The sequence below is a fragment of the Vitis vinifera genome, chromosome 8 (assembly GCF_030704535.1).
Source record: "Vitis vinifera cultivar Pinot Noir 40024 chromosome 8, ASM3070453v1".
NCBI lineage: Eukaryota > Viridiplantae > Streptophyta > Magnoliopsida > Vitales > Vitaceae > Vitis > Vitis vinifera.
The window spans coordinates 12306017-12330000 of record NC_081812.1 but is presented as its reverse complement, the minus strand read 5'-3'; the positions used below and the strand labels follow the sequence as shown (position 1 = coordinate 12330000).

Genomic DNA, 23984 nt, shown 5'->3' with positions numbered 1-23984 from the left:
ATCCTGAAATTCAGAGAAACTAGTCCAGACTACAAAAATAGAGGTTGCCCGCCTATATTCAGAGTAAGAACTAAATTTCCTCCTCATACCAGCACAAAAATTTACGAAAATAACTGATCATTACCGAATAGAAATTATAGCTATTTTGATAGGACAAACATAATTTACCAAAAATAAGTCACCAGAAAATTTGGAGAAAGGCAAAAAAAAAAAACAAACATTTTAAGAATTTCATCAAGAACATGTGTAACAAAATACAATCTCAATTAAATCATCTCTAGTAACCACAATATCATTTACATACACAATTAAGGCAGATACCTTTCCATGAGTAGAATGTTTGATAAATAACGTGTGGTTACTTTGACTTTGTTTGCAGCCTCTTCTTACTATGGGACTTGGTAAACTTTCCAAACTAGGCCCTTAGGGATTGTTTAAGCCGATATAGAGATTTCTTCAACGTGTGGTTACTTTAACTTTGTTTGCAGCCTCTTCTTACCATGGACTTGGTAAACTTTCGAAACTAGGCCCTTAGGGATTGTTTAAGCCGATATAGAGATTTATTCAACATGCACACTTTGTTACCCCATTTTTCTATGAGAAAAACCAGGCAAAACATTCATAAATACCTCCTCTTCCAAGTCTCCATGGAGGAATGTGTTATTTACATCAAATTGTTGCAATGGCCAGTTTAGATTTGTTGTTATAGATAATAAAATCTGAATGGTGTTCATCTTAACTACAAGGGTAAAAGTGTCTTAATAATCAACACCATAAGTTTGTGTGTACCCTTTTATCGTGAGTACCTTGTACCTTTCCACTGAGTCATCAACTTTACACTTCATGGTATAAATCCATTTACAGCCCCGTGGTTCTTGTATCCTTTTGGCAAATCCACTATCTCTCAAGTTCTATTTTTCTCCCATGCTCTCATTTCTTCTTTCATAGCCTCCTTCAATCATTCCAAGCCTAGAGCTTCCTCAAAAGTTGTAGGAATTCCATGGTTGAATAATTATGTAGTAAAGACCCTATGTTGAGGTAAGAGATTTTGTAAGGACAAAAACTGAGAAATATGGTAAATTGTATAGGATCTAATTCCTTTTCTGAGAGTAATAGATAAATCTAGATCATTATTTAGGGTGGGATTCTAATTACCTTTTCCATTTACATGTTTTAGAGTTGATAATTGGGTCATGCAAAGGGACTATTGGCTGCTTTCTCTTAGAATGCATTTTGGCCATAGGAGATGCTTCATTTTCAACAACCACGGGAGTTTCAAAAGTGATATTAGAATTTTAAATGAATTCATCAGAAGAGGAAGAAATTATTTGAGGAAGGAACCTTTCAAATCATTTTGATTTAGTGTATCCCTTTGTCGTTTCCTATCAAAAATAAAAAATAAAAATATTTGATTTAGTGTAGAGGAGTCAAAGGAAGGTTCAAGTTCAAGATCCCACCACCTGTCTTCCATATTATCCTTCTCCCCTTGAAGATAGGTGTTTCCATAAAAGGATCAATTTTCCACAAAAGTTACTTCCCTTGTAACATATTTTTTCTATGTGGCTGGATGGTAACATTTTTAAGCCTTTTATGTGGATGAGTAGCCTAAAAAAAATGCAACAGATTGCTCGAGGGTTAAGTTTCCCTCTTAAATGGCTCTGAGCATGGACATAGGATAAACACCCTAATATCTTTGGAGGCAATTTAGTAAAACCCTAAAAATTAGGAAACCAAGAGTGGAGTTTTTCTATGAGGGATTTGAAATCAAGGACCCTAATATGTTTTTGGAACATTCATTTCAAAAGGTAGAGTGTGGGCAACTTCTAATAAATGTTTATTTTTCCTTTTGGAAACCCCATTTTGTTGGGGTGTGTTAACACATAATGAGTGGTGAATTATACTCTCATTTTGAAGATAAATCAATCAATGCTTGGTTGAAATACTCCCTCCTGTTATTTGTCCTGAGAGTATGGATTTTAACTCCAATAAGTTTTGAATATCTTTATGAAAAGATGAAAAAATAAATGATACGTCATATTTAGATTTCATAAGATATACCTAAGTAGAACGAGCACAATCATCTACAAATATAATAAACCATTGTAAGTCGGAAATATTAGAGACACAAGATGGACCCCAAACATCATACTGTATCAAACTAAATACAGGAAAATTATTTGGAGTATTTATTTGAAGAGGTATGCGATGATGTGTCACAAGTTCACAACTTCCATAATGCAAATCCTTGACATCAATATTTGCAAGCAAGTAGGGAAAGTGTCTTTTTAGAATTGAAAAAGAGGAATGGCCTAAGCATCTATGTCAAAGCTACACCTGATTTATTTTAGAAGTAGTAGTAGAAACCAAGCCTTGAGGGTTTGGTTTATGTAGTACAGCTCATCCCTTAGTTTAGAATGTCCAATCATCTTTGTTAGTGCATTAGGCTATCTGGGTAGTTCTTGTGAGTTACACTCTCTCTAAAGATTCAAGGTTGCTGCAAAATGATCCCAGGATTAAACACGTATGGTTGAGTGAGAATAATGACATAAAAGGCATAGAATGGACTTAAATTAGGAATTAAATTAATTTGGAATTAAATTGAGAATTTAAAAAGAAAAATTCTTCCAAATAATAAAATTAATTTGAAAAAAAAACTTTAAAAAAGAGAATCTTTCCAAAAATTTTAAGAAGTTTGGAAAGGAATTTAGATTAAGAATTTTAAAAGGAAAATCTTTTCAAATCTTTTTAAACTTAAAATATGAAATCTTTTCAATTCTTTCTAAAATTCTTATGTTTCTAAATTGTTTTTTTGGTAAAATATGATTTCCAAATTAATTCCAAGTCCACTAGGTTTTCTCTAATATATGCCTATTAGGAAAGTTCTCTCAAGAACTCATGTGCAAGACCTATCTGTATTGCCTAGAACATGACAATACCATTAAAATTAACACCCTAAATCTTAATCACAAGGGTGGCAAAATTGAAGTCTGGGCTACAGCCAAGCTGAATGCCAGAATGTGTCCTGTCTAGAGTTGCCTAAACAGCCTAGACTCATTTTTATGGTCTAAACTAGGATGGATGCAGTTTTGATGCGATAATTAGCTTTGTGGATAGAATAAATGTGAACATTTTAGCTGTTCTCAATGTGTCTGGAATTGAACTGAACCCTACTTGTGAATGGATTAGGAATCTGAAATGGTGTTCATGAAAAGGGAGCTACAGTGCCCCAACGTAACAAGTATTCTGTGAAGGATGTCCATTCAAAGAGCATACAGTATTCATAAGAAAAATAAAAAACAAAAATTAATGTGCAAACCACAAACTCATGCAGTCTCCTGCTCAGGGTATTCATCCTCAGGAGTATCATGTGTATGATCCAACATTTGGGACATGCAAAACCAAAAAGAATAACTACTTTCACTGACTCTTTTAAGTTACATTTTCTGCCGCCAGAACAAGTTTGCAAATTGCTGCATTTGGAATGATCCTAGGCTCATGCATTCACTTGCACTACAACCTAACAACTAAAATATGCAAAATTATATTTCCTATTCATATAAAACCTTTGTACACCATGCAACCAGATTAATTTATAAAAACAGATATACTTTACTTATTTTTTATATGATAATTAATTAACATTAGCTGTTTGCAAATACTTAAAACTTATGATGACAAAATAAAAGTCGAACATGAAAGCAAAACTATAAATTTATACTAAAATTCTGAAAAGACTGTAAAATTAACAAACTTCATGTTGCATTTGAAATTCCAAAATAAACAAACTCTAGTATCAAATCAACATACCAGACGGTGTAATCCACTGTCTGTGACATTTACCAACTGCAACACACGTGCTGAAAGTTCTGCATCGATTTTTTCCTGTGATTCCCCACTGCAAGAGAGAAGCAAAGAAAAATAAAAGGAGAGACACAATAACCCTCCTGAATTGCCAGTAGAAATCTTTTACCTAAAGCTATTAAATTGCTTTATCTTAAGAATAGCAGCGACTATATGTACTATCCAAGCAAGTTTTGTTTCAACAAGAGACAGTTCACTTCCATCTGCACTGGCCTGTAGGCGTGCTTCTTCCTATATAAATCAAATTAAGATGTTGATCAAAATCATAATCATCATATAGAAAATTCACATAAAGGCATTCTGCAAAATGCTATTTGTGCATACCATATAGATTTGCAGGATAGGCTCCATAACCGTTAATATATATACGCTACATCTTTCATACTGCATCAGGAACCCAGATGAAAGTTTTGAATTCATCATTAAAGTGCATGCAACTTGATAGCCCAAAAGCATAAGTTCTATAATTTAAGGATATATATAGAGAGTGAGAGAAATATAGTTCTCTCAAGTGTTAATAACAGATAAATAAATTTTATGTTTGAAGCATCTTAAAGTCTAAACCTGAAATCTGCAAAGGTGAGGAATGCAATCAAGCTGATCCTGAAGAAGTTCAACATTGTCAAGCAAATTTTCAGAGAGATCATCTGAGAACTCATCCTGCACCAAGTAGAAAAAGCCAGAGAATCTAGTGTAAAACATTCTATTTATTATCTCCATGCATAGTCTGATAAGAAAATATGTCATGTAACCTGCAAGGAATCCAATCTTGATGAGACAAAACCTTCTACAATCTTAGGCACATATTCATCCAGCAGGGCTGGTGCGTCACCCTTCAAATATGGCACAGATGTTACCAAACGAGACCACAGCCCTAGAAGGTAGTAAAGACTGCCACTGGCCCACTGGTGGGAAACACAATGATTTAATCAGCTTCAGATTAGAGAAAATTTTAAACATAGGCGAGATGACATTGCAACATTTACATTCTGGATAAAAGTTATGCGCATCTACTGACCTGCCAAGACTCCAGAGACTTCAATGTGAACTCTGCTGTTAAGCGTATCCAATCCCTATAGCCCTCCATGTTCACAAGATCGGATAACTGCAATGCAAGTTCAGAATTACAAGGACCATGAGGAACAACATGCTCATCTTCAAAAAAATAAAAAATAAAAAGAAAAAAAGAAAGAAATGAACAATATGCTACAAGTCAATTGAATTCAATCTCAATTGGCTGCTCAATTTCAATAAAAATGATATTACTTTTTATCTAGCCTAAATGACTTTTTGGACATGATAAAAGAAAAACTGAGAATTAACGTGGATTCTCTAAGACGATTGATTTTCCTTTTATGGACAAACTAGATATCCTTACCGAAGTTTCAGCCATCCAAAAACCAAAGAGGGAGAAGGAGAGAGATAAAGTAGAAACAATAACTGAACAGCCAAAAGATCCTCATCACTCAGTTTCCACTCATGCACATAATAAGATTTAACAAGGAACTCCTTCTATGACCCATCCACATTTATTCTACTCATCAAATTGTATGAAAATCATAGCATAATCTCCTTAAGCTTCCATCCTGGAATTTCAATTCCCTCAAACATGATTTAGTTGCACTTCCATAAACACCAGATAGAGCCACCCCACCATATCTTCTTCATTCCCATTCTAACAAACTTGCTATGCCATGTGGAAAGCATCTACCTATGGTTCTTGGAAGCACCCAACACAGACTAAAAACTATGAATGACATTGACCATAAATCCCTGTCTACCTCACAATGCACCAACAAGTGATCAGACTCTCTCTAACAATATCAGACCTGCTGATGATAAAGAGTATTAATGAAGTCCACAGAAGAATAACCCAACTAGCTTATTGAGGATGAAACACAAAAAGGAAGGAAAACCAAGAAAGAACAATTTCAAGGTAAACATTTTCAGCCAATAAATAATCACACATTCAGCCTAAGAGAGGGGGATTTCAATCCCTTCTATAAAAAATTCTGCAGTCAACTCTGCACCAAAAGCCACATTATGTTTAAAGGTTGTTGCTTGAGCTCTAATAAAATAAGTTTCAGTTTAAAACAACTCCAAATCAACAAACATGTTCTAAAAACGTTTTTAGAAAATTGCACAAACTACACCATGTTACAGTACCCCAAACAGTATCATATAAAAATCCAAGCCAACACAAACTTAAAAGAATGTAAAAGAAACTCAGTGATGCCTCCTGTTCTTATAAAACATACTGAAAAAGAAAGGGTCAAGGTTAACTTGGTTTCTGTTGGTTCATGCAGTTGACTTTCCTATGAGTGTAATTTGACCCACATCAACACCCAGGAGAAAGAATCACCCTGAAGTTAACACCGCCTCCATCTTTCCCACAAAAGAGCATGCATGAACTAACTTGCCACACTCATTGCAAAGGCTATGTCAGAGTGAGTATAAACCAAATATATCAACTTCCCAACTAATCTTTATCATCGCTCTTTGTCTATCGGTGTATCCTTTAATAAGTTGGCACCTAACTGGAGTATCAATAGGCTTACAAGCTAACATTCCAATTTCACCAAGTGTGTTTAAAATATATTTCCTTTGAGAAACAACGATCATCCCCTGCTTTGATCTAGCAACTTCAATGCCTTTAAAATATTGCAATGTGTCAAGGTCTTTAATCCCAAATTTTGTTGCCAAATATGTTTTTAGTTTACTCATCTCCTCATTATCATTACCTGTCACCACAATATTATCCACATACACGATCAAGGGGGTAATCTTCCCTTCGAGTGCATATTTGAGAAAAAGAGTGATAAGACTAGCTTTAATGGTATTCATACTTCTTCATAGTCTGAGTAAATCCACCAAACCAAGTTCTACATAGCTGATTGCTTGAGTTCATATAAGGACTTCCTCAATCTATGTAACTTACCTCAAAGCCAAAAGGAAAGTCCATGTATACTTCTTTTAGATCTACATGAAGAAATGCATTCTTCCAATCAAAGAAAAAAAAAACCAAACCAAGTTTCTTTTCTCATGTTTCTTTTCTCAATTAATACATATATTTTGTTTATGATAAAAATAAATAAAATAAAACCATTGAAAAGGCCTAGCCAAGTTTATAGGTAACAAAAAAAGGACCCAAATGGTATTTATCTTCACTGTTGGTGCAAAACTTTCCTGATAATCTACCTCATATGTTTGTGTATAACCATTAACCACCAATCTTACTTTGAATCTCTCCACAAAACCACTTGCCTTATGTTTCACTATCAACACCCACCTGTAGCCAACTATCTTGTTTTCCTCTAGAAAATCCAATAGTTCCCATGTATCATTTTTTTGTAATGCTTCCATTTCTTCAATCATGCTAGCTTTCTACTTTAGGTTGTTAAGAACTTCCTATTACTTATTAGGAACATACAGAGAGGACAATTCGTTAGCTAATATTTTTTAAGATGGAGATAAATGACACAAAGACATGAGAGATACGGCATTTAACAACATAATTTGCAAAACCATAAGGAGAGGTTGGTTTTCACTCTCTAGAAGGATGACAAGTCTGGTTTTCAAGAGTTAATTAAGTTGACTTTTCAATAGAAGTGTCAATAGAGAGTTCATGAGAAGCAATTACCTCAGGGTTAGCCCTTGTAGGAGCATCCGATTGGTCATTAAGTGGATCAAGAGGTGGTTCAGTAGGTTGAGTCTTCTCCTTTCTTGAATATATCAATCTATATGACTTAAGAAATTCTCTTGAAGTGAGTGTAGAAGTTTCACATGATGATTCACTATGTAGTGGTAGCACACTAGCACATCCCAAGACTTATTTTCCCCTTGAGAGAAGCACCTAAATCTCCCCCTCAATGGTAACCTAATCTTTAATAAAAGTAACATCCATGGAAATAAGCATATTTTCTAAAGGTGGGTGGTAGCATTTGTATCCCTTTTTATGGTAATATTATCCCAAAAAAAATGCGCTTGAATGGCCTAGGATCAAGTGTACTCTTATGTTGTATATGGATGTGAACAAAACAAACACAAGCAAATACTTTGCTCTGGCTATGAAGAAGTTGGAATAGAATGTGTTTTGGACAAGGACTAGAGGGGGTTCAAAATGAACGACTTTTCAAGGCATTTTGAGGGCATATAGTCAATGAGATATGTTGCATTAAGGACTGCATGACCCCAAAAAGATTTAAGAACATTCATAGCAAAGGGTAAGGATCTCGCAACCTCTAAGAGATGACGATTCTTGTGCTCAACTATACCATTATGTGCTATTAGGATGTATCAACACACGAAGTTTCATGAATAATGTCATGAGATTGAAAATAGACACTTAGACCCTTATTGAAGTATTCCCCTCCATTATCATATCATAGAACTTGTATTTTAGTGTTAAATTGGATACAAACCATTTGATGCCTATGCGCCACATCAATGGCATCAAGTGTCAAATAAGTAGCAACAACAAGTGTCCTATCAATAGCAGCAAGTGCCACATCAGTCAATGCATCTAGTGTTTCATTTTATGATACAAATTGGTCACTTTGAATGTTGTAGCTTTAACAAGTCAATTTGAGTTACTAAATTAGAGTTCTTTTTGAATAGATAATTATAGGTCTACTAGGAGAACTATTAAAGGAGTTTGAGTATTATTATGAGAAGTTTCATTATTAGCTCTTTTTTTAAACCAAAAACAATCATATCATTGCATTGAATGGTAAGTATAAGATGATAAAACATTCCAACAAGTGCAAAATCCTCTATAAAAAATATGATTTAAAAAAAGGAAAATAAGCGTATAGCAGTCAGAGAAAAGGCAAATCTATCCGCACACATCAAAGTTTTAGTTGTTCTTTTTTTACAAATTACTAACACATAGAGAAACCAAAAACACTTTTTGCTCTCATGTTAATTATTTGTTCTTCAGCGCTGAAATTATTCACACAAACAACATTTTAGTGTTTTATTAGAGTTTTGTCGCTAAGTTCCTAGTGTTTTGCATCACACCCAAGTTGAATTGCATTTTTCCGAAGTTTTTTTATCTCAGTTGCAACAAATTATATACTTCTTTTTCTTTTTTCCTTTTTGCTTTATTTTTTATGGTAGAGGAGGGGATAGGGCGATTTTGTAAGACATAAAAATGATACTATTCATGGTTGATCTCGCCCAATTTTTTATTGGAGTGTCATTTTTCTATGTAGACCATTATGTTATTTGCTTGCATACATTCGAAGTAGTTTGGTACACTAGAAATCAAATCTTGGCTTCGGAAGGGTGGTCTGACATAACAAACATGGCTCCATTTTTTGTGAGTGATTGATAATTCTCCTTTCTTTGGGGATTTTTTTTTATGTTAAATAGACATCTTATTAAACATCTATATAACATAAATCACTTCTTATTATAGACAGAAAACCAATGATTTTAATATTTAGGTGATGTAATTAAACAAAGTAAACAATAATAATTAAAAATAATTAAAGCAGAACTTGAAAGTTTTAGCAATGTTCACATCGAAGGTACACAAGTAGTAAGTCCTCCTTCCCACAAGAATATCAATTCCAAAAATAAACTATGACAACATATTAGAAAGCAGAAGATATTCTTTTGATAAGCAAGCAAAAAATATATTGACAACCCCTACCAAAAGAGCGCACCAAAGTACATGGGTTGTATGCAAGGCACCAAGGCAAGAATCAGAAAGCAGAAGATAATGCATGACACACGCACTCAATGCATGAAAAATAACCTGATAATTCGCCTTAAAGCGTCCAAGGAGACGACAATACTCATGATAATTATCATGATCGGTAAGACCTGCCTCCAAATAATAGTATAAGGATCAATTTCAGATAGAGTCAAATTCAAATGAAATGGGAAATTTATGAACTGAAATTAAGTAAAGACAGAGACATGGTCAGCATTCCAAAGACCAAAATAGTTGGAAGTAATGAATTAATAGTAAAATGGCTCAAAGCCATTAAGAAACATTATCAAAACTTAATTGCCAACAGTTTCAAAACTGGAAATTAATGCGGATAGCAAGGACAAATATGACCTTACAAAATACTTATTTTGATCTCTCACCAGCATATAAGATCGTAATTTTGTACAAGAGAAACATTTATGAATAAGAAAAATATCATAATCTTCTGACACTCTTAAAGCTTTAGTTCCTCCTTTTAAGCATACAAAACTATTATAATAAAATTCCCAAAGAGTCACTCACTCCTTGCTAGGGTAGTTATTTCTCTTCCTAGGGAACGACCCTTGGGCCCCCTAAACACTAAGACTTGTGAAGGGGAAGAACTCTAAAAAGATCCTATAAAACGCTGAAACAGCTCAATACAAGGTATTTTTAGCGTGAACCCCCCTAACAACCCTCCAGTGGTGTGATAGATCTGAAAACTCTACCTTCAAGATACTTGAGTGGGATTGGTAGGCCTTCAAAGGGGGGCTTAAAGACCATCTATGGACCCCTTAATACTATTTATCTATACCAAAGGCAGTATTCTACTCCTTCTGTAAGGAATAATAGCCTTCCTAATATTAAAATGTTGTTGAGTAGTCTTATGTCGATGCTTACTCAATTTTTGTTCTCAAATATGGGCACCGATCACAAAGAATACTTGTTTTTATCTGCATCATGCAATCCAAAAGATAGTTTTGTGGATATATTGACCATGAAATCCATAATCGGTTAAGGCCTTACTCTATTGTTGCTCTAGTCAGGAATAGTGGCCTTAGGTTTTTGGTTAAGGCCTTACTCCATTCCTGACTTGGGTCAAGAATAGCAGCCTTATTTTCTTTGTAAAGGTTGTACTCTATTCCTAGAGGAATAGCAACCTTTTGTTTTTAGTTAAGGCCTTACTCTGTTCCCTCTATTGCTAACTCTGGTCAGGAATAGTGACCTTGTCTAATCTAGAATATGGACCAAGTGGGAGGAGCGCCCACCACCCCCGATACCAAGGAGTACCCTGGAGCCCTTAGTTCTACCCCAGCCCCTAAGTTTTTTTTTTAAGTCAAGTTTCTAGAACTCATTCTTGTTGATTTTACCCTTTAGGATTAAGTCAATTTTTGAAGTTCGGATTCTCTTATGTTATGATCAAAATCACTCATAGCGTGTCTATCTCTTTCCATTATTCTCTTAGTGTAGAAAACCAATGTTTTCAAAACCAAACCGATCATTGAATCGGAAAAGTTACCAATTTATAGTTCAATGATCAAACCAGTGGTCAAACCATGGCTGAACTAGTGATATCATAAATATATAATTTATATATAATTAAAAATTAAAATTTTCATCATGTCATCAATAACATTGATAAATAAAATTATGATAAGGATAAACATGAAGATTTATTAAAATTTTAATATTTATGATTTTATTAAATATATTTAACTTAAAATTATTCTTATAAATAAGATTTTATTATTTAAAGTTGTTTAGATTTTAATAGTTATATATTTTATTATTTTCAAAATTATTAGTTGTTTTATCTATATTATTTTGATATTTATTATCCCATAATATTAGATAAATCATAAATCTTTATATTTATTTTTAAGTTTCTGAATTATATTAAATATATATATATATATATTAAATGTTTTTCATACAAATTTGTTGATACATCTCAATGCACTATATATGGCTTTTAGACCTTTAAAAAAAGGCCCCTTTGAATCCCACATTGGAAGATTGAGAACTAGATGGGCTCAAACTACCCTATAAAAGTGTCATTCAAGAATGCATCGGTCAACACAGCCAACAAATTAGAAAGGGCTTCACATTGGACCTAGCCAAACTGTGGGCCTTTGAAAATGAAAAGCTCAATTGGTTGGACATCAAGCTTTTAAACAAAGGTATTAAGGCTTTTAAAAACAAAACAAAAAGTGAAGCTAAACCGACCAAGCCCACTCACCGGTTTAGCGGTTGGACCATCGGGTTGACTCGTTTAATGCTAGTTCAACTCCATTCTAGCCCAATCTAGTGAACCAAACGGGACCAAGGTCTGATCAACATTGGTCGAACCAGCAAGTCCAATCAGGTTTTTAAAACATTGTAGAAAACCTCTTGGCAACCCGAAACCATATGGGATCGGGTTAGCATATATGTTTTGGGAACTAGCCAATCCAACCCTTGTCCGATAACGCTCTCCATAAATTTGGGGAGAGAATTCTGAAGTGGGACTTAACCTAAGAGCACATAGAGAAATCATGACCTATTTATTTTCTGGTAGCAAATGAGTACAAGAAGGTGATAATTTTTATTTTAAACAAGTATCAAACATTGAAATACAATAGTTTTTCTATTCCATTTTGTCTTCTTTTTAAAAATCAAAATAAAAACATAACATAACATATCTCATCTCTTATCCTATCTCAGGATATCATTTCCATTGGATATAATATCCAAGGATATTATATCCTATTGAAAATGACAATCTAGCCAACCAAACATAGCATTAGGCATTTAGTATCACGACAAGAAGTAAAGTACCCTACCAAAAATGACAATCTAGCGAACTAAACATAGCATTAGGCATTTAGTATCACGACAAGAAGTAAAGTACTATGGCAATGTGTTCTATTAGCTACTGCTTGTTATCAGGTTGGAAAGAAGTACAAAGGCCATTGAGTACAAATAAAGATTGGTGAAATACATGGAATACAGAGTTCACTTATAGAATTATCTTTGGGTGTCAGTGACCAAGAAGTGTGTTCACTTTGCTTGCCCCAAAGTCAAAGTGAAGAGGAAGTCAACCACACCTCTATAAGTACCTTTTTTGTTTGCATAGCAATGTGGGAGAATTTTTATCTTTAGACCATCTCAAGGTGAAATGGTGGAATATGGTAAGTGGTGTTGCTTGTGCAAAATAAATGGAAATCAATGAGCCATATATTAATCCATCACTCGATTGCTTAGGAGTTGTGTCCTATGGTATTCTTAAGATCTACTCAAGAAAGGAATGAAAGGAAATAAAGAATTCTCAAATTACTCTATCAAGGATATTTAAGTAATTCTAAAAAAAATTAGGTATTAAAATTAGTTAGTAGTTGATATATGAGTTTTATTTAGATTTTGGGAAGTTTAAGAATTCTTAGAATAAGTTCTAAACTTTCTATTTTCTAAAATAAAATTTAAAGTTTCTATTTCAAGTCCCTTAGAATCCAAAAGTTTTCTTTTGTTTAAAAACTTTGTTACAAGAAGTTTCTAAATTTATTTTTAAAAAAAATTCTGATTTCTTTTAATATTTTTTATAAAATTTAACAATTTTAAGAAAGGAATAAGAATTCTAATTAGTTACTACATATGTATGGTTTACCTTTTCATAGCTCTATTCAAATTTTAGGGTTTTTTAAAGCAATTAATAAGGCTAAGTGGTGTAAAATAGAATTAAGGATTGATGATCAAGAATATTAAGTTTTTTTTTTTGCATACCTTGCAATTCTCAATGGTGAAACCCAATTAATTTTATTGTCGGTCAGAATCTTAGAAGGCTTTAGTGAGACTCCTAAGTTTATATCTTTTCTTCATCTTAAGGTTTATACTTCTCATGTAACAAGGTATACCACCCCACCATCTCACACACTTTCACAATAATTATTTTCCTATCAGAAAAGTAAATAAGGAAAAGAAAGATCGCCTTATAGATGATAAACAAGGTAATCTTGTTTACCTTTTCCAGTTTGTAAAATCTCCTTTGTTCCTATCATTAGGTGGGCCAAAAATTTCAACCGTGTAGCATCATTGACAAAGAAAGACCGCCTTATAGAAGCCAGCCTAACTAAGCACTCCAAAGCCTGACAGTGAAATCAGAGGATCCATTAGGGTTGATGAACTGGGAAAATTCTTGGACATAAAATAAAAATAAGCAATGTAGCAACTTTAAACAAGACAATCCTCCAAAACAACCAAAAAACTGAAAAGTAGTTACAGAAGTTCAATCACTCAACTAGCTTCATCACATGAATTCACAAACAAAAAGAGCAAGATGAACCAAGATACTAACATCAATGGAAATTAAAGTTACACTGTATAAGAAATTGAACATTGATTAGAGAACTTCAATCACTTAACTGACTTGCATGACATGAATTCATACACATGGAAAGAACAAACCATACAAATCAAGACTCCAACATCAACATATAAAAATGAGAACTAAAGGTTACAATATGTAGATAACTACAAACATTCCACAAAGGAATGGTAGATTAAAGTTAAGTTAAAATATATAAATAATTATACACATCCCACAAAGGAAGAGTAGAATCGCTGACAAAGTGGAAAGGAATCAAATCATTTCATCAAATGAGAATAAAGTTACATCATGTAAGAGAACAAATATGTTTTTGTCAAAGAGTCATTACTATGAAGTACCTAGTCTAACTTTTCTGTAGAACATTAAACAATACACTTTTATTTGAAAACAGAAACAAAAAGAAATTAAACTTAAAGCATGCATTGGAAAAGAAAAAGGTCAAGGAAAGATGTTGCTCACAGGATTAAATAAGTTTTTTTTTTTTTTTTGGGGGGGGGGGTGGTTACTGTACATACATTTTTAAACTCTACCCTGAGTGTAATTCAGCTTAGTTGGCTCTCAATTTGTACACGTTAGGGTTGGGTTATAGGGGCTGCTGTTGGTTGACTTGTATAGGCCTTTTTGTTCTTCTTGTATAACATTCTTTGTTTTGAGGAGGTTTGCTTGGTTCTTTTGATCAGGTTTGTTTTTCATGAAGAAGACCTCTCATCCTTCTTTTGTTTTTCTATTAATGCAGTTGTTTGTTTCTGATCAAAAAAAAACTGTATATGTCCTGCTATGTGTTTTCCACATCCAATGGGCTTCATAAAGTTTAATTTTGATGGTTTTTCTCAGGTAACCCAAGGTGGGGTGGGATTGGAGGAGTGTTTAGAGATCATTGTAGTACAGTACTTAGAGCCTTTTCAAAACTGCCTAGAGAAGGTATAGCTATTGAGACAAAGATTCAAGCTCTTCTAAAGGGCTTATAGCAAGCTAAAGCTTTGGAATTTTCAGTGCTATGGGTTGAGGGAAATTCTGCTTTTGTCATTTCCTGGGTATCCAAGAAGGAAAGAGGTCCATGAATGTATGATAGGTGGATCCGTCAAATTATTGACGTTGGGAGCAACTAGATATGTTTTCTTCTTTTGCTAATCAAATATGGATCATTTCGCCAAGCAAGAAGCTAAACACTTGGTATCCTCTGCTGAGGACTTTTTACCCCATGAGAAGTGTAGTGGTTCTAGGTGGTACTTTTTTTTGGTTTCATGACAAGATGTAAAGTTATTTTGCTTGTATGTGGATTTATCAGCACAGTTTTGCTTATTTTATCAGTTCTTTGTAAATTTTGGAAGGATTTCTCATCCTCATTGCACTTGCCCAAGTTTTAATGCAATAAGTTATCTTGCTTCTGATAAAAAATTTAAGAAAAAAAATGTAGATGTGCTTTCAGGTTGCAGTGGACAACACTCAAATTGAACTAGACAGAATCTTCTGTTGAAAAATTTGCTAGTTTTCTAAAAAAAGGTGAATCAAAAAAGAATAGGAGAAACAACATAATTAGAAGTTGAAGATACATCCAAAACAAGATGAGGAGAGTCATTTAAGATAGCACTGTGGGAACAAGGCGAGGGTTGTGAGGAGGGTCGTCAGTTAAGATAGTACTGCAACCAATGATCACACCAATAAGGAGATACCATTCAATCCAAGTTGAAGGCATTAAAATTAACAACAAGAAAACCAAAACAAATGTGAATCCTGGTGATGAAAAAGAAATAATGGCCTATGATTTAACAGTGATTGGTCCTAGATACAGATGACTGGAAAACATGAATTGATGCAGCAAACTCAAGTGGTTCAGAATTGAGGTTTCAGGCTTTGATGATTTAATTAGTAGCGAAAATCCTGTAGGAAGCACTATTGCCAAAGCTATTCTCAGTTTGTCCAGAGGCACTTCATGCAGCTGATTCAAGTTGTTCACAAACATCTTGGAAGCCGCCCAAGCAGCTCCATGCCTCCAGCAAAAACCTTTCCAATCCTATAAGATAGCATAAGTCAAGGAACCAAGAATGACATTCTTAGGAGGCAACTGAAACTGAGATCAGAACAAGATTGGACAGGAGAATTCAGAAAAATGCTAGGAGTCATCTCAATTGTAAAAATTTGGACATGTACTAACTACTAAACAAGAAATGCATTTAATATACATGACTGCCTGATCTAATCAATGACAAATAATTTGTAAGAAGACAAGGCAGCCCCTTGTTTGGTCTGTCACATATGGATTAATAATCTCGGCCTTATTTATACACAGTAGCCCCACTAACTAATAATGACACATTTTGTTGCCTTCTATTTGAATAATTGCCCAAATATCAGCAAATTATTTTGGTAGACTATCATATGAATTTTCATATATATATTGCTATTATTTTTCCCACTGTATATTATTCCATTCTTGTAAAAGTTGATCCAAGATTTTGTACCAAGAAATCTGGGTAGGTTCCATAATAGGACCCTAGAAATCAGGTCGCCTAATTTAAAGGGATCTTGTCAACCCTTCTTTTGTGTATAGATATTGCAAATCAGAATGCAATGGAATACAAGGGAGATTACCCTTTTTCTTCAACACTCAACATGGCAGCATTAACAGATGCTAGTTAGCACATTGGCACAAGCAAACCAACCTAAAGAGCTATTCTCCCTCAAAAAACCTGAAGAAATTAAAGACAGGCAATCCACAAAGCGAATCAATTATTATAAAATGAAATGGAAAACTAACCTCCTTCGAGAGAGAGGTTTTATTGAGTGCATAGTAATCAAAAAAGATCTGCAGAGTTGAGGGATCCTCCAGGGCTGGCCTCCAAGAAGAAGGCACCTGTATACTCCATGCCAAAAATATTTTAGAAGTGAAAATACCAGAAAAACCAAAAACTTGATCTCAAGGATTTAAAACATGTTTCATAACCATATTAAGGTGCTGAAAATAAATAATAAAATAAAGTCAGGAGCATTCATTATTTTATTGGTTCTTTTTCCAGTAATGCTGAATAGGATGGAACAAAAAAATTAATATAAAAAACAAATACTCATCTCAAAAGAGTCTGAAATTTTCATTTTCCTGAAAAAAAAATTTAGTCTATGGGACAATTAATTATGAGGGAGGGAAGAAGCAGAAAGGCCCCTTGCAAAGCAGAGGGTGTCAACTTTCAGAAGTCCAATGAAGCTCAAATTGTTGAGTTGGAATGTGCATGGAGCAAACAACAGCTCCAAAAGGAAAATAATAAAGGCCATTATAAGAAAACAGAAGGTGGATTTATTTTGTATTCAGGAGACGAAAATTCAAACAATGACGAGGGTGTGGTGAGGAGTTTGGGAATTGGGAGATTTTTAGATTGGAGGGCTTTGGATGTTCTGGCTCAGCGAGAGGAATTTTGATATGTTGGGACAAAAGGATATTGGAAATTCTTGATTTGGAGGTGGGCCAATTTTCAATCTCTTGTAGATTCAGGCAAGTGGAAGATGGGTTTGTCTGGGTGTTCACGGGAGTTTATGGTCCGTTCACTAGAGAGGATAGGGAATGCTTGTGGGAAGAGCTAGGGGGCGATTAGAGGAATTTGGGAAAGACCCTGGTGTTTAGGGGGTGATTTCAATATCATTTTATTTCAAAGGGAAAGGAGTAGGCAAGGGAGGTTAACAGCAGTGATGAGAAGATTTGCTCAAATAATTGATGAATTAGGGTTAGTTGATTAACCTTTGCAAGGGGGTTTGTTTACTTGGAACGGGGGTCAAAATAATCAGCCTTGGGCTAGATTGGACAGATTTCTCATGACTCAAAATTGGCTTGATCAGTTTAGTGGAGCCCTTCAGAGTAGGCTATCTAGGCCTACCTCAGATCACTTCCCTATTTTGATAGAAGGTGATGGCTTAAGAAGAGGACCCTCCCCTTTCAAATTTGAAAATATGTGGCTTCATGTAGAAGGCTTCAAGGATCTCCTACAGAGCTGGTGGCAAGGGACTGTTGTAAGAGGCAGGGCCAGTTTTAGGTTGGCTGCAAAGTTGAAGGAGCTTAAACAAAAAATTAAATCTTGGAATAGGGATGTTTTTGGGAGGATGGAATGCAATAAAAATTCAGCTCTTCAACAAGTGGAGTTTTGGGACTTGGTGGAAAGCAAGAGAAACCTATCAAATGATGAAATAGAATTAAAAAAGGAAGCGAAGGAAAATTATAAAAAGTGGGTTTTATTGGAAGAAGTACATTGGAGACAGCTTTCAAGGGAATTATGGTTAAGGGAAGGGGACAGGAACACAGGTTTTTTTCCACTGAATGGCAAATGCCCACCGTAGAAATAATTCCTTGGATAAAATTAAGATAAATGGAGTGTGGTTGACAGAGAAGCAAGACGTGAGGGAAGGGGTAGCTAACGCCTATCATCAGATGCTGTCAGAAAATGCAAAATGGAAAGCCGATATTGGGGGGCTGCAGTTAGATCACCTGAGTCTTCAAGAAGCTGAGAATTTGGAGCTTCCTTTCTCTAAGGAAGAAGTCCGCTCTGCTTTGATGGAAATGAATGGCGATAAAACTCCAGGCCCGGATGGCTTCACGGTGGCTTTTTGGCAAGACTGTTGGGACTTTGTGAAGGAGGAGATCATGGAAATGTTTAAGGATTTTCATGAACAAAGCTCTTTTCTCAAGAGCCTTAATACCACTTTTCTGGTGCTAATCCCAAAGAAAGGAGGGGCTGAGGACCTTGGGGATTTTAGACACATAAGCTTGTTAGGGGGGCTGTATAAATTGTTGGCTAAGGTGTTGGCTAATAGACTTAAGAAAGTGATAAGAAAAGTGGTTTCCTCATATCAGAATGTTTTTGTGATGGGTAGACAAATTTTGGATGCCTCTCTAATAGCAAACGAGGTGATTGACTCCTGGCAAAAAAGAAAAGAAAAAGGGCTAATCTGTAAATTGGATATAGAAAAAGCTTATGACAACATCAACTGGCAGTTTTTAATGAAGGTTATGCAAAAGATGGGGTTTGGGTTAAAGTGGATGGGATGGATGTGGAGATGCATCTCTACAGCTAAATTTTCTGTCTTGGTAAATGGGGTGTCGGCTAGTTTCTTTTCAAGTACCAAGGGGCTGCCTCAAGGAGACCCGCTATCTCCTTACCTCTTTGTTATGGAAATGGAAGTGCTAAGTGTTCTCATAAGAAGGGTTGTTGAAGGGGGCTTTCTTTCAGGGTGCAGAATCTGGGGAAGAAGAGGGACGGAAATGAATATTTCTCATCTGTTCTTTGCTGATGTTACAGTTGTTTTTTGTGAGGCAAAGAAAGAGCATTTAACTCACTTGAGCTGGACCTTGTTTTGGTTTGAAGCTGCGTTAGGTTTAAGAATCAATTTGGCCAAAAGTGAAATCATTCCAATTGGTGAGGTGGATGAGGTTGATGTTTTGGCAATGGAGTTAGGGTGCAAGGTGGGGTCTTTGCCCTCATCTTACTTGGGACTGCCTTTAGGGGCTCCTAACAAGTCTCTCTCTACGTGGGATGGGGTGGAAAAGAGAGTGCGGAGGAGACTAACGCTTTGGAAACGACAATATATTTCCAAAGGCGAGAGAATTACTTTCATAAAGACTACGATGGCTAGTATGCCCATATATTAGATGTCTATTTTTCGAATGCCCAAGGTAGTAGCAAGAAGATTAGAAAAATTACAAAGAGATTTCCTTTAAGGAGGGGGAAATTTGGAGAGGAAAGCCCACTTAGTTAATTGGGAGGTGGTATGTGCGGATAAGAAGAAAGGTGGGCTAGGCTTAAGGAAGCTAGCTCTTTTGAATAAGGCCTTACTTGGCAAATGGATATGGAGATTTGCATGTGACAAGGAAAACCTTTGGAAGAAGGTGATTTTGGTGAAGTATGGGCAAGAGGGCCTTGGTTGGAAGACAAATGAGGCTAATGGGACATTTGGAGTGGTGGTTTGGAAGGAGATTTTGAAGGAAACAGATTGGTGTTGGGAAAATATAATGTTCACGATTGGTAATGGTACTAAAATTAGATTCTGGACTAATCATTCCCCAGTTATTTGCTTTGGATGTCCATAGGAATGCTACGGTGGAGGAAGTTTGGGACCAGAATTTTGGTCAGGGGGGATGGAATCTAAGATTCTTTAGAGCTTTTAATGATTGGGAGTTGGATTTGGTAGGAAATTTGCTTACTGTCTTGAGGGGATATAGGCTAACTTTGGAGGATGATTCAGTTTCTTGGAAGAGTGGAAGAAATGGGCAGTTTGGTGTTAAGGAAGCGTACAGATTGCTTATTACACCCAATGACATCTCCTTCCTGAAGAATTACATTTGGGTGGATAGGGTCCCAACCAAAGTTGTTTTTTTCCTTTGGGAGACTACGTGAGGGAAGGTTCTTACCCTAGATAGACTCCAAAAAAGAGGGTGGCAATTCCCTAATCGTTGTTTTTTGTGTGGTTGTGAAGAAGAAACTATAAATCATATACTTATACAGTGTGTAGTAGTCAGAGTTCTTTGGGACATTGTCCTTGTCTTGTTTGGCTTTCAGTGGGTCTTCCCAGAAACAGTAAAAGATGTGTTAATTAGCAGGAGGGGCCCTTTTGTGGGCAAAAAAAGGAAAAAGATTTGGAAATCCATTCCGTTGTGCATTTTTTGGACGATTTGGAAAGAAAGAAATAGGTTAGCTTTTAGGGGGATTCTTTAGTAATAAAGAAACTCAAAAATTCTTTTGTATGTAATTTGTGGAATTGGACTAGATTGTATATTGGAGAGGAGTCGTTTTCTCTTATAGGCTTTTTGGAGTGGTTAGCTTCCACTTAAGGGCTGGTGAGGTTTTTTGGTTTCTTAGCTTGCTCTTTGAGGTTTAAGTTGTCTTATATACTTCCTGTATGCTTTGTGACTATTTGCCTTTTGTTATTATAATCCTTGTTTATTTATCAAAAAAAAAAAATTATTCTATGGGTGTTGGTGCATGGCCGTTCTTAGCTGGTGAAGCAATTCAATAAATATTTTGTTTCTGATCCAAGAAAAAAAAAGAAAAAAGCCTGAAATTTTCAGTAAGAGAGACATAACTGAAAAGTGAACTCTGAATAGAATTAGGACTTGATATTTCAAATTTTTTATATTCAAAAGGCAATTTGCATGAGATGTTTTTCATTTCTGCAAATTCAGCAGCACAGTTTTTTCATTGCAAATTTTCCAGTTTTATCACACATCACCTCAAACTCTAAATGAATTATATCAAGAGCAATGTAACTTCCATGACAATTATAAATGTACCTGAACTGTACCAAACTCATCTGAACTTTCATCAAACGATGTCCCCATAAAATCAAATGATAAGCATCTAAGAGAAAGTGAAAGAGCCAGTTCTTGCAACTTGCTTCCATCTATAAATTATATGAAGGATAAAACATGAAAAGTAAATACATAACAGGATATCAAGATAAATCCATTAGAAGAAAAGTCAGCATACAAGTTACCAATAAATCCATTAAAAGAAATTCAGTAAAAAAAAAACCACAAATGCCATTCTAAAAGCAAAAGTCAGCATATTACCATCATCTTTGAGTTGATACAGTGAAGTCAGAGATATCTGGAAAATTTGAAGAAGGGACTGATCCCGAAAAGAGCAAGCTATTCTACGATGATGACTCAAAGGCACTCCTGGATTTGACTGATAATACATACATCAAAAACACAAATTAGCAGGGCAAAGGTGAAATGTATGGCACTGATAATTAAATAGTTAGTAAATAGAAAAGACACAGAATTCTAACCTGATTCATCTCAGAAACAAGCTGATTCAATATTTTCAAACCAATGGCAAAGTGGTGTGTTGGCTACACAAAGACAAAAAAAAAGGTTAGAAAGCTTATATTAATAAACAATGTTCAAGCTGACGTGAATTGTAGTATCAAGTATAAATGCTACCAAAAAAACACCACCATCTTTCCCCCAACTCAAAAAACCGAAAACAAAAACCTGGTCATGGAACTATGTCATCATAATAAATTCCAAACAGCTTGAATTGCAACAAGCAATGCCAAATCCAAGAATCTTTTTTTTTTCTAATAGGCAAGCAAAAAAATATATTAATAGCTCCTAACAAAAAGCACAACAAAGTACACCGATTTTATACAAAGGACACCGAGAGGCAGAGAGAGAAAAGTAAGGGACATCAGAAACAAAAACCCCTTCACGAAGCAACCAATTGATAAAATCTATCATGGTTAGGGAACCTTCATCCATGTACATCCTAACCCACATCAAAAGATTACAAAGAAAAATGGATTTAAGCTGTTGATAGATTTTTTTTTTTCCTTTCAAATGCTCTACGGTTCATCTCCTTCCACAAAAACTAAAACATGTACAACAATATAACCCCCTAAACCTTCTACTTTTTTCTCATAAACGAACCACGACACCCCTAAAGGATTTCTCTTATTTAACATGCACAACATTCCTTGAATCATTAAAAGGCCTCAACCCTTTTTCATCTCCTAATCATTCCTTGAAAACAGGGGATTCAAACATCAACCCTCACCTTGTGAATCCCAAACATCTACCACCCAAGCATCCTTTGTCACATGTTCATAGCTATGATATATAAAAAGGGAAGGACTCTTAGAGATAAACCACCACACCATTTATCATTCCATAACATCATACTTCTACCATTGCCCACATTGAATGAGGTTATGTTATCAATATTCTCCAAAATTCTCTAGGTGGCCTTCCACAACCCAACTCTAAAACCACCCCTAATTTCCCTCAAACACCAACCACCCCTTCCCATGCTTCCCAACAATAGACCGCTTCCATCAAGATTTATCTTCTAAGAGAAACCTCCAACTCCACCTGGCTAGCAATGCCCTATTAAGATGAGAGGTTTTTAATACCAAGGCCTCTATCAAGTTGCTCCCCACAAGCAATCACCCATCTTACCAAATGCGATGTTTTCTTTAACAAACCCCCACCCTACAAAAAATCTCTTTAAATCTTTTTAATCCTCCAACTTACCTTCTTGGGCAAGACAAAAACAGACATGGCAAATGGACAAGCTTGTCAGGGTGGTCTTGATAAAAGTAATTCTCCTACCCTGACAATGATATTGGCTTTTCCACATAGCCAACCTCTTGTAGATCCTCTCTTCCACAAAATACCAACCAACACTCGATTTGTAGGGGAATCCAAGAGGAAGACCCAAGCACACAACAGGAAGTTCCCCCATCCTACAACCCAACTAAGCCACCAACTCCACATTAGGGTGGACACTACCAATCAATATTAAACCAACTCTTCTCTAAATTGATCTTCAATCCTAAGATAGCTTCAAACCATATAAAAGTCCAACTTTAATATAACACTTGCTCATGACTAGCATAGCAAAAAAATTATGTCAGCAACAAATCAAAAATGACACACCTCCACCCCTTCACCTCCTCTTCTGCTTACCTAAAACTTTAAAATATAACCTCCCTCCATGGCCTTCTTCAATGAACAACTAAGCACCTTCATAGCTAAAACAAACAAATATGGTGAAAGGGATTCCTCTTGCCTCAATATTCTAAAACTCTAAAACAAGCCAGCAGGAATTCTTTCACTAGCATTGAAAATATTCCTGTAAAAATGCACCTTTAATCCAATTAATCCATTTTTAACCAAACCTCATTTTATCAAGGATCTCCAACAAATAAACAAAAAAGACAAGCGACGTGATCACAAGCCTTTTCTTTGTCAAGCTTGCATATCACACCCTTCATACCATCCTTCAACCTTGAATCAATTGCTTAACACCACGTCCAAAATTTGTCTTCCCTCAACAAAAGTATTCTACAAATTTGAAACAATTGTTCTTATCACCTTCTTTAGCCTATTTGCCAAAATCCTTAGCAAGCAACTTGTATAAAGTGCTCAATAGACTAACAAGCCTTAAATCTTTCAAGTCTTTTGCACCTCCCTTCCTAGGGACCAATACTAAGAAAGTAGCATTTAAACTTCTTTAGAATGACCCACACTCATATAACGCCCTAAAGAAACCCACCATCTTATGTTTCACAAAGTCCCAA

General features: G+C 35.2%; 1 protein-coding gene across 2 annotated transcripts in view; it reads right to left on the bottom strand.

The window, feature by feature from the left end:
* The window catches only part of LOC100265499 (uncharacterized), a 75236-nt gene that overhangs the window by 33526 nt on the left and 17726 nt on the right, over positions 1 to 23984 (bottom strand). For both annotated transcript variants that reach the window (XM_010655382.2, XM_059738984.1), the window contains exons 5-16: positions 21693 to 21755; positions 21472 to 21589; positions 21193 to 21302; positions 16681 to 16776; positions 13557 to 13680; positions 9623 to 9690; positions 4880 to 4966; positions 4614 to 4766; positions 4426 to 4521; positions 4186 to 4245; positions 3971 to 4092; positions 3808 to 3895 (exon numbers count right to left, since the gene is read on the bottom strand). In XM_010655382.2, coding sequence (XP_010653684.1) covers positions 3808 to 3895; positions 3971 to 4092; positions 4186 to 4245; positions 4426 to 4521; positions 4614 to 4766; positions 4880 to 4966; positions 9623 to 9690; positions 13557 to 13680; positions 16681 to 16776; positions 21193 to 21302; positions 21472 to 21589; positions 21693 to 21755 — 1185 coding nt within the window. The remainder of the gene's footprint in view (positions 1 to 3807; positions 3896 to 3970; positions 4093 to 4185; positions 4246 to 4425; positions 4522 to 4613; positions 4767 to 4879; positions 4967 to 9622; positions 9691 to 13556; positions 13681 to 16680; positions 16777 to 21192; positions 21303 to 21471; positions 21590 to 21692; positions 21756 to 23984) is intronic.